We start from the raw sequence: 12,129 nt of genomic DNA, 5'->3' as shown, positions 1-12,129 counted from the left end.
GTGTTGTACTTACAGGAAGTGAGACCTCGTAGACGTAGCCAAAGTAAGGAGTTCCAATGAAGGCTGGAGGAGTGTCTTGGGCGTCGAGGACGTTGATGGTTATGGTGGCTGTAGATGTCAACACCTGGTGCTTCCCTTTGTACTGTCCACCCCCATCCTGATGGATACAAAAGAAGGTTAGACATTGGACATGGTAAATAATGACTGATTACGCGGTGCTGATGTTACGGGCTAAAATGGGGTCCCGTGTGGCTCAGTTGGTAGAGCATGGCGCTTGCAACGCCAGGGTTGTGGGTTCGATTCCCACGGGGGACCAGTACAAAAAAGTATGAATGTATGTACTTGTAAGTCGCTCTGGATAAGAGCGTCTGCTAAATGACTTAAATGTAAATGTAAATGTAAAATCACAGTACTTTGCAGAAGTTAACGGTGTTTAATAGTGAGGAGGTACCACATCCCCCTGATCTGCACATCCAGAGACTCCTTCCCACTCATGAAAAATACCTTCTCCAATGGCGCAAAAGGGCGATACTTCAGACTGAGGAGAGAGTTGTCACACACCCCCCCATCTGCTACAGATGCACCATGTACATTTCATCCTGCTTTCTATGTGATCAGGCGTCCGTTAGAATACACATGTTAACTTATAATATAGGGCTGGTGTTGTTGTTTACAAACATCCTGTCGTAAAACAACGTGCTCCTTCACCCAAGACAATTAGTCAATCAACCGCCATGTGGTGGGGTCAAGGGCCGCGTTGTAGTGTGGCCTTAGGTAATCGGGGCTGACCCACCACAAGAGCTTAGAGATTTAACATAGGGATGTAGGAGAGGAGCTGACCCTCCCACTGAGGCTAAAAGACAGAAGAGAGACCCCCAGCCCTTCACATTCCCCCATGGCTCAGAGAAGAGGACAAGTTTTCCTCCCCCTGAGAGACAGGGAAGGTGGAGAGAGAGCATACACTCTCCCTCTGAGGCCCAGAGACAGAAACGGAAGAGAGAGAGTTTACCATCCCTCTAAAGCCCAGAGACAGAGGAGAGAGAGTTTACCATCCCTCTAAAGCCCAGAGACAGAGGAGAGAGAGTTTACCATCCCTCTAAAGCCCAGAGACAGGGGAGAGAGAGTTTACCATCCCTCTAAAGCCCAGAGACAGAGGAGAGAGAGTTTACCATCCCTCTAAAGCCCAGAGACAGGGCCAGAAGATATCAGCATTCCCAGACCAGACCAGACAGGTGTGACACATTGCTCTTTTGGGTTTTGGGTCTTGGTATCTATAAAGCACTTTGTGACAACTGCTGATGTAAAAAGAGCTTATATCTTTTGGGGGGGATTAACTGATTGATGGATTGATTGACACATAGCTAGCCTTCATCTCACCTTGGCAACCACTATCACAAAGTGTGTTGCCGTGGTCTCGTAGTCGAGCGTCTGGCCTGGTTTGATCCGCAGGACCCCACTGTGGCCGTCGATGGTGAACCTGGTAGCAGAGGTGCCCTGTGAACAGACAGCAAAAGCCTGTATTATGATAATGCATACTGAGATCTAGACTTAACTACATCTAACTAATCACACCCCCCATTCAAAGACTAATCGCACCCTCCATTCAATGACTAATAACACCCTCCATTCAATGACTAATCGCACCCTCCATTCAATGACTAATCGCACCCTCCATTCAATGACTAATCGCACCCTTCGTTCAATGACTAATCGCACCCTCCATTCAATGACTAATCACACCCTCCATTCAATGACTAATAACACCCTCCATTCAAAGACTAATCACACCCTCCATTCAATGACTAATAACACCCTCCATTCAATGACTAATCGCACCCTCCATTCAATGACTAATCGCACCCTCCATTCAATGACTAATCGCACCCTCCATTTAATGACTAATCGCACCCTCCATTCAATGACTAATCACACCCTCCATTCAATGACTAATCGTACCCTCCGTTCAATGACTAATCACACCCTCCGTTCAATGACTAATCACACCCTCCATTCAATGACTAATCACACCCTCCATTCAATGACTAATCACACCCTCCATTCAATGACTAATAACACCCTCCATTCAAAGACTGATCGCACCCTCCATTCAAAGACTAATAACACCCTCCATTCAATGACTAATCGCACCCTCCATTCAATGACTAATCGCACCCTCCATTCAATGACTAATCACACCCTCCATTCAATGACTAATCGCACCCTCCGTTCAATGACTAATCACACCCTCCGTTCAATGACTAATCACACCCTCCATTCAATGACTAATCACACCCTCCATTCAATGACTAATCGCACCCTCCATTCAATGACTAATCACACCCTCCGTTCAATGACTAATTTCACCCTCCATTCAATGACTAATCACACCCTCCATTCAATGACTAATCACACCCTCCATTCAATGACTAATCACACCCTCCATTCAATGACTAATCACACCCTCCATTCAATGATTAATCACACCCTCCGTTCAATGACTAATCGCACCCTCCATTTAATGACTAATCGCACCCTCCATTCAATGACTAATCACACCCTCCATTCAATGACTAATCGTACCCTCCATTCAATGACTAATCACACCCTCCGTTCAATGACTAATCGTACCCTCCATTCAATGACTAATCACACCCTCCATTCAATGACTAATCACACCCTCCATTCAATGACTAATAACACCCTCCATTCAAAGACTAATCGCACCCTCCATTCAAAGACTAATAACACCCTCCATTCAATGACTAATCGCACCCTCCATTCAATGACTAATCGCACCCTCCATTCAATGACTAATCACACCCTCCATTCAATGACTAATCGCACCCTCCGTTCAATGACTAATCACACCCTCCGTTCAATGACTAATCACACCCTCCATTCAATGACTAATCACACCCTCCATTCAATGACTAATCGCACCCTCCATTCAATGACTAATCACACCCTCCATTCAATGACTAATTGCACCCTCCATTCAATGACTAATCACACCCTCCGTTCAATGACTAATTGCACCCTCCATTCAATGACTAATCACACCCTCCATTCAATGACTAATTGCACCCTCCATTCAATGACTAATCACACCCTCCATTCAATGACTAATTGCACCCTCCATTCAATGACTAATCACACCCTCCATTCAATGACTAATTGCACCCTCCATTCAATGACTAATCACACCCTCCATTCAATGACTAATCACACCCTCCATTCAATGACTAATCACACCCTCCGTTCAATGACTAATCACACCCTCCATTCAATGACTAATCACACCCTCCATTCAATGACTAATCGCACCCTCCATTCAATGACTAATCACACCCTCCATTCAATGACTAATTGCACCCTCCATTCAATGACTAATCACACCCTCCGTTCAATGACTAATTGCACCCTCCATTCAATGACTAATCACACCCTCCATTCAATGACTAATTGCACCCTCCATTCAATGACTAATCACACCCTCCATTCAATGACTAATTGCACCCTCCATTCAATGACTAATCACACCCTCCATTCAATGACTAATTGCACCCTCCATTCAATGACTAATCACACCCTCCATTCAATGACTAATCACACCCTCCATTCAATGACTAATCACACCCTCCGTTCAATGACTAATCACACCCTCCATTCAATGACTAATCGCACCCTCCATTCAATGACTAATCACACCCTCCATTCAATGACTAATCACACCCTCCATTCAATGATGAATCGCCCATCAAACCAACCAATACCACATCTTACATCAAACCAACCAATACCACATCACACATCAAACCAACCAATACCACATCACACATCAAACCAACCAATACCACATCACACATCAAACCAACCAATACCACATCACACATCAAACCAACCAATACCACATCACACATCAAACCAACCAATACCACATCACACATCAAACCAACCAATACCACATCACACATCAAACCAACCAATACCACATCACACATCAAATCAACCAATACCACATCACACATCAAACCAACCAATACCACATCACACATCAAACCAACCAATACCACATCACACATCAAACCAACCAATACCATGTCAGACATCTAAATATGGCTAAAACAACCAATAACAGTCGACATATGAACAGTGCCAACTACTGTTTGCTTGCTGATGGCCAAAAGCCACCAGCTTCAGCTAAGCCCTCAATAACTTACTAAAATGTAATTGAAATGTAATCCACTAGAGAGGCACCATTTCCTGTCACCACTCTAGTGTAAAATTAATTGTTTTCTCTCCACAGATGGCTTCCTTCCTGGTTTTATCAAATACATGCCCTTTACCATCCATCTGGTCCTTTGTACACTGAACAAAAATCTAAAACAAAACATGCAACAACTTCAACGATTTCACTGAGTTACAGTTCATATCAGGTTATAAATTCATTAGGCCCTAATCTATGGATTTCACATGACTGGGAACGCAGATATGCATCTGTTGGTCACAGAGGGGCGTGGATCAGAAAACCAGTCAGTCTCTGATGTGACCACCATTTAGCCTCATGCAGCGTGACACATCTCCTTCGCATATAGTTGATCAGGCTGTTGATTGTGGCCTGTGAAATGTTGTCAAACTCTGTTCACAACGTTGACATCAGCAAACCGCTCGCCCACACGACACCACACACGCTGTCTGCCATCTGCCCGGTACAGTTGAAACCAGGATTAATCTGTGAAGAGAACACTTCTCCAGCGTGCCAGTAGCCATCGAAGGTGAGCATTTTCCCACTGAAGTCGGTTACGACGCCGAACTGCAGTCGGTTCAAGACCCTGGTGAGGACGACGAGCACGCAGATGAGCTTCCCTGATACGGTTTCTGACAGTTTGTGCAGACATTCTTCGGTTGTGCAAACCCACAGTTTCATCAGCTGTTTGGGTGGCTAGTCTCAGACAATACCACAGGAGAAGAAGCCTGATGTAGCGTGGTCTGCTGTTGTGAGGCCGGTTGGACGTTCTGCCAAATTCTCTAAAAGGACATTGGAAGCGACTTATGTTAGAGAAATGAACATTCAATTATCTGGCAACAGCTCTGGTGGACATCTCTGCAGTCAGCATGCCAATTACACGCTCCCTCAAAACTTGAGACATCTGTGGCATTGTGTTGTGTGACAAAACTGCACATTTTAGAGTGGCCTTTTATCGTCCCAAGAACAAGGTACACCTGTGTAATGATCATGCTGTTTAATCAGCTTCTTGATATTCCACACCTGTCAGGTGGATGGATTATTTTGGCAAATGAGAAATGCTCACTAACAGGGATGTAAACAAATTTGTGCACAAAATTTGAGAAAAATAAGCTTTTTGTACATATGAAACACTTCTGGGATCTTTTATTTCAGCTCATGAAACATGGGACCAACATTTTACATGTTGCAGTTATATTTTTGTTCAGTGTAGCTCAGTTGGTACAGGATGGTGCTGTAACACCAGGGTTGTGGGTTCGATTCCCGAGATCACCGTACGTAAAATTTAAAATATACACTCAGTGGCCACTTTCGGTACACCAAACCGTTCACGAAAATGGTTCGCTCCTACAGACAGTGAGAGTCAGGTGGCCGTGACTTGCTATATTAAGCAGGCAGACAGGCATCGAGGCATTCAGTTACTGTTCCATTGAACGTTAGAATGGGCAAAACGTTATGTTGGCTGACAATTTGTTACGCTATCCTTACTAACCACATGGCATATCATTACAGCAGTATGTACCAGAGTGTTAGCTAAGGTTAACTACGTAACGTTAGGTGTATTGTTAATACATCGAACTTGCCAGTGTATTAACGAAGCAACTTTGAGCGTGATATGATCGTCTGTGCCAGGCCGGCCTCCTGGGCTTTTCACGCATGAAAATGTCTAAGGGTTTACTGACAATGGTGCAACAAACAAAAAAACATCCAGTCAGCGGGTGAAAAACAGCTCGTTGATGAGAGGTCGAAGGAGAATGGCAAGAATCGTGCACGCTAACAGGCGCTAACAGGCGCTAACAGGCGCTAACAGGCGCTAACAGACGCTAACAGGCGCTAACAGGCGCTAACAGACGGTAACAGGCGCTAACAGGCGCTAACAGGCGCTAACAGACGCTAACAGACGCTAACAGGCGCTAACAGGCGCTAACAGACGCTAACAGGCGCTAACAGGCGCTAACAGACGCTAACAGGCGCTAACAGGCGCTAACAGACGCTAACAGGCCGGACACAAACAGACAAATAACGGCGCAGGACAACAGTGGTGAGCAGAACGGCATCTCAGAAAGTACAACTCGTCGATCCTTGTCACGGACGGGTTTTACAGCAGGCGACCACACCGGGTTCCACTGCTATCAGCTAAAAACAAGAAGAAGACGCTCCAGTGGACAATTAAGGTATGAAAAAACATTGCCTGGTCCGATGAATCACAGTCCCTGTTGCGTCATGCTGATTGCAGAGTCAGGATTTGGTGTTAGTAGCATGAGTCCATTGCCCCGTCCTGGCTGGTGTCAACGGTACAGGCTGGTGGTGGCGGTGGTGTAATGGTGTGGGGAACGTTTTTCCTGATACATGTCGGGTCCCTTGATAACAATTGAGCTTTGAATGCCACACCTTCTAGAATCCAGGCCCCGAAGGATTCAGCTTGTTCTGGAGGCAAAGGGGGGTCCAAACTGGTACTAAAAGGGGGGGGTCCAAACTGGTATACCTAATAAACTGGCCACTATTATATATACAGTATATTTATACATTTATTATTATATATTATCTACTGTATGACAATGGACCCCCCATATGTCAGAGCAGCTCACAGATTACTGCACCTGTACATAGCCCATCTATAATTTAGCCCAAACAACTACCTCTACTGTATTTATTTATTTATTTTGCACCCCATTATTTCTATCTCTACTTTGCACATTCTTCCACTGCAAATCTACCATTCCAGTGTTTTACTTGGTATATTGTATTTACCTCGCCACCATGGCCTTTTTTTGCCTTCACCTCCCTTATCTCACCTCATTTGCTCATATTGTATATAGACTTATTTTTCTACTGTATTACTTGACTGTATGTTTGTTTATTCCATGTGTACCTCTGTGTTGTTGTATGTGTCGAACTGCTTTGCTTTATCTTGGCCAGTGTCACGGTTCGTGGTAGTTGTATTTTCGGAACTATTTTGTTCCCCTTGTATGTTGGGGCATTTGGTTGGAGTGGCGTCATGTTTCACCTTTGTGGTGATTAAAAGTTACGCTACTCTGAACTCTCTGTCTCCTGCGTCTGACTCTTTCCTCCACAACACCCCGGGCATTACAGCCAGAGGTCGCAATTGTAAATGAGAACTTGTTCTCAACTTGCCTACCTGGTTAAATAAAGGTGATTCTTTATATTTATTTTTTAAATATGACCTTTGATCTAACTCTGAACTCTCTTTCAGACCAGGAGTGTTCATTAGGGCAAACAGTAGCAAAAGTTCAAAGAGTCCCTCCCTGTTTCAGAACATGTTCTTCTATGTATGAGACAGACCCAGAGCTGTGGACATGATCTACCAGTAAGTAGTAGTTGACACTGCCTCCAGAGCCCATGTCTTTATCCACCGCTTGTACTCTGTAAATGCTGCTTCCAGCTGAAGTGTCCTGCAGATGACACAAACATCAATGTCATTATTTATAACATTGCCTGTGCGCTTATCTAGTACATATCTGGTAGAGTTCTAATAACAGGGTATCTTTACTGGTCAACATGTCATACAGGCCCCTGGGGTAATGAAATCACATTATCTCGAAAACACACGATGACAATATTGACATCTATCATTATCTTTTAACATTATCTCTAACCACGCGATACCAAACATTGCCATCTATCATTACCTTTTAACATTACCTCTGAAGACATTTTAAACCAATGACAGAGCTGTCTTCATGTTGACGACGGGTTTAACACTGACCTCGGGGACGTCCACGGCGTAAGGCAGGTTCTGGAACTCCGGTTGCTCATCATTGGCATCGGTGACAAACACCCGTATCGTCTCGACAACCTAAAGGAAGGAATAAACAGATGACATCACAACAGCCCAGCTGAGAAGCCAGGTATGTGTATTGTACTAGCGTATAGGCCTATGCGTGTTGTTGTCAAAGCTCAGCTCACCTTATTCCCACCATCTGTTATGCTAACAAAAGCTAAGATTTCACCTTGTTTCTGACAAAACAAAACAAAGAACACGTTGTTAACAGCCCTTCGAAACGGCATTGTGGGTAATGACAGACTCACCAACACGCGCAAGTCTTGGTTCTGGTTCTCCTGAGATTACTGGACATAATGTTGTCAAAGCTTCCTGTATTACACTCACCTCTCTGTCCAGTTCCTGAATGAGAGTTATGTTTCCTGACTTAGGGTCCACTCTCAGGTATTCTCTGGTGCCCTTCTCAAAGGTCAGGCCAAACCACACGGCCTCCCCCTCTGGGTCGGTACCGTTTAGGATATATAGCTGTGTTCCTGTGGGGTCACAGACAGAAATGGCATCTGCTTATGAATGTGTTATGAATGTGTTATGAATGTGTTATGAATGTGTCATGAATGTGGTATGAATGATTATGAATGTGTTATGAATGGTTATGAATATGGTTATGAATATGGTTATGAATGTGTTATTACTTTTTATGAATGTTTATGAATGTGTTATGAATGGTTATGAATGTGTTATGAATGCGTTATGAATATGGTATGCATGGTTATTAATGTGGTATGAAAGTGGTATGAATGCTTATGAATATGGTATGAATGGTTATGAATGTGGTATGAATATGGTATGAATGGTTATGAATGTGGTATGAATGGTTATGAATGTGGTATGGAGTCTATGTAGGTACCCTTAAAATAGTAGAGTTACTGAATTTGGTTAAAGCATTGCCTATCAAGTACACGAAAGGCAACCCATCTCTACAGTTGTACAGAAGATAATCATAAGAAAGACGATCATACCATGAACCGGGTCTAGACTCAAAGTTAATTCTGAGATGTATATCATTGATTCTATTTCTAAGTCATGACAGACCCATTGACTCGAATGGGAATTTCCGTTCTAGTGATTCTATTTCTATGGTGTATTATTGCATTGTCAGATTGTTAGTTATATTGGTTGACAGCCACTCCTTCATCTCTTTTGTTTTCCTGGCTAAGCCTATTAGTGTGCGTTTTCTAGTGATTCTATTTCTATGGTGTATTATTGCATTGTCAGATTGTTAGTTATATTGGTTGACAGCCACTCCTTCATCTCTTTTGTTTTCCTGGCTAAGCCTATTAGTGTGCGTCCACCTCCCACTGCAGGGCATTATGGGTGACGCAGCTCAATGCTGCTCATGTGATCAGTCTATCATTAGAATACCTGGGTTCAAATACTATTTGAAATCTTTCAGTCCTGGTCCCAACCAACTCTAAAGGTGCACCTGCCCTTGGACCGAGTTTGTGAAACCCTGCATTAAGCAAGCGCAATCAAGCATAAATTATTTAAAATGTTTTAAAATAATTTTTAAAATGTTTTAAAATAATTTTTAAAAGTTTTAAAATAGTATTTAAAATGTTTTAAAATAGTATTTACATTTTTTTAAATAGTATTTAAAATGTTTTAAAATATTATTTTAAATGTTTTAAAATAGTATTTAAAATGTTTTAAAATAGTATTTAAAATTTTTTTAAATAGTATTTAAAATGTTTTCAAATATTATTTTAAATGTTTTAAAATAGTATTTAAACTGTTTTAAAATATTATTTAAAACGTTTTAAAATAGTATTTAAAATGTATTAAAATATTATTTAAAATGTTTTAAAATATTATTTTAAATGTTTCAAAATAGTATTTAAAATATTTTTAAATATTATTTAAAATGTTTTAAAACAGTATTTTAAAAAATAAATAAACGCTGCTCTGGAAACACAAGATCCACCACAACCACATTGCGATTTTCTTAGAATTTAGCCACATTAAAATTTAAATAATTAACTAAATAATCATCGCATTTATATAATTGTTTACAACACTCACCGACTTCTGTGTCTTCTGAGATACTGAACAGAGCCATATTCCCATCGGTGCTGCTCGGTCCGTTGTCATAGAAATAGGGAGCGTAGTCAGTTTGCCCTGGGTGGAGAAGAAAAAATTAATCGAAACTTAGAGTTGAATGTGTCATTTATAACAAGCAGCACTTTACAGCGTGTTCACAAACACAAACAGGTATATGACAATCTAAAGATAACAAGTAGGCTATCGTAGTGTCCTGTTCACACATTATAACACAGACTATCAGTGTCCTGTTCACACATTATAACACAGGCTATCATAGTGTCCAATTCACACATTATAACACAGACTATCGTAGTGTGCTGTTCACACATTATAACACAGACTATCAGTGTCCTGTTCACACATTATAACACAGACTATCAGTGTCCTGTTCACACATTATAACACAGACTATCGTAGTGTCCTGTTCACACATTATAACACAGACTATCAGTGTTCTGTTCACACATTATAACACAGACTATCAGTGTCCTGTTCACACATTATAACACAGACTATCAGTGTCCAGTTCACACATTATAACACAGACTATCAGTGTCCAGTTCACACATTATAACACAGGCTATCAGTGTCCTGTTCACACATTATAACACAGACTATCAGTGTCCTGTTCACACATTATAACACAGACTATCAGTGTCCTGTTCACACATTATAACACAGACTATCATAGTGTCCTGTTCACACATTATAACACAGACTATCAGTGTCCAGTTCACACATTATAACACAGACTATCAGTGTCCTGTTCACACATTATAACACAGACTATCAGTGTCCTGTTCACACATTATAACACAGACTATCAGTGTCCAGTTCACACATTATAACACAGGCTATCATAGTGTCCTGTTCACACATTATAACACAGGCTATCATAGTGTCCTGTTCACACATTATAACACAGGCTATCATAGTGTCCAGTTCACACATTATAACACAGGCTATCATAGTGTCCAGTTCACACATTATAACACAGGCTATCATAATCAATTCAATACTTCTAACACCTGTGGTAATATTCATCTGAATATTCTAATACAATAATTGTACTCACTTGCTGAAGAGGCAGCAGAAAGAAACAGAACGGTTTAATGTCAATAGAGGTCAATACAATAGTACAACTTACACACACACACCACAAACACATACAGACACATGCAGGGGGATTAGGAAGGAAAACAAGGTACAGGAACTCCTGTGAAGTCCTAGTATCACGACAGGACAGAAAAAAGAAAACGTACCCAGAGAGGGAGAAAGAAGAGTAACCAGGAAGACGAAGAGGAAAATACACCGTCTTTTTTTCTTTTGGTTCTTCATCCTGACGGAGGTGGAAGAAGAAGACGGATTGTCAGGATCCAGGCGTCTCTCGCTAGACGGCTCAGTCGCTAGACGTCTCAGCTCAGTGGAAGGGGGGCTGGAGCAGGGTTCTCAGAGTGGCGTTAGACCAGTGACGTATCCTATCTTCCACTCCTTTACTTCACAGCCACAACAGACATCTTAGACAGACCTTGTTTACCGCTTCTCTCACCCCCACAATGTGAGACTGTTCCCCACAGAGAGAGACAACACGACATATAATGTAACAGACTGTTGTTCCCCACAGAGAGAGACAAGAAGATATATAATGTAACAGACTGTTGTTCCCCACAGAGAGAGACAACAATATATATAATGTAACAGACTGTTGTTCCCCACAGAGAGACAACAAGATATATAATGTAACAGACTGTTGTTCCCCACAGAGAGAGACAACAAGATATATAATGTAACAGACTGTTGTTCCCCACAGAGAGAGACAACAAGATATATAATGTAAAAGACTGTTGTTCCCCACAGAGAGAGACAACAAGATATATAATGTAACAGACTGTCACGCCCTGGCCTTAGTTATCTTTGTTATCTTTATTATTTTGGTTAGGTCAGGGTGTGACGAGGGTGGTTTGTGTGTTCTTGTCTCGTCTAGGGTGTTTGTACTGTCTAGGTTTTTTTTGTAGATTTATGGGGTTGTGTTTATTCTAGG

The 12,129-nt window shown here is 41.9% G+C and overlaps 1 protein-coding gene and 1 non-coding gene across 2 annotated transcripts in view; one reads left to right on the top strand and one right to left on the bottom strand.

Moving 5' to 3' along the window:
• Positions 1 to 11,783, bottom strand: part of LOC129828575 (cadherin-related family member 1-like) — a 37,465-nt gene extending 25,682 nt beyond the window's left edge. Inside the window, exons 1-8 of the mRNA XM_055889621.1 lie at positions 11,351 to 11,783; positions 10,068 to 10,163; positions 8,376 to 8,521; positions 8,174 to 8,224; positions 7,974 to 8,063; positions 7,573 to 7,659; positions 1,378 to 1,494; positions 14 to 157 (exon numbers count right to left, since the gene is read on the bottom strand). Coding sequence (XP_055745596.1) covers positions 14 to 157; positions 1,378 to 1,494; positions 7,573 to 7,659; positions 7,974 to 8,063; positions 8,174 to 8,224; positions 8,376 to 8,521; positions 10,068 to 10,163; positions 11,351 to 11,426 — 807 coding nt within the window. The 5' untranslated portion in view covers positions 11,427 to 11,783. The remainder of the gene's footprint in view (positions 1 to 13; positions 158 to 1,377; positions 1,495 to 7,572; positions 7,660 to 7,973; positions 8,064 to 8,173; positions 8,225 to 8,375; positions 8,522 to 10,067; positions 10,164 to 11,350) is intronic.
• On the top strand, positions 241 to 316 carry trnaa-ugc (transfer RNA alanine (anticodon UGC)). The gene has a single exon. It is a non-coding gene; the product is annotated as a tRNA-Ala (tRNA).
• Positions 11,784 to 12,129: the final 346 nt, after the last annotated feature.

This window comes from Salvelinus fontinalis, chromosome 30 (genome assembly GCF_029448725.1).
Source record: "Salvelinus fontinalis isolate EN_2023a chromosome 30, ASM2944872v1, whole genome shotgun sequence".
NCBI classification, from domain to species: Eukaryota; Metazoa; Chordata; class Actinopteri; order Salmoniformes; family Salmonidae; genus Salvelinus; species Salvelinus fontinalis.
Note: the sequence above shows the minus strand (reverse complement) of the source record. Positions and strands in the feature narration are given on the sequence as shown.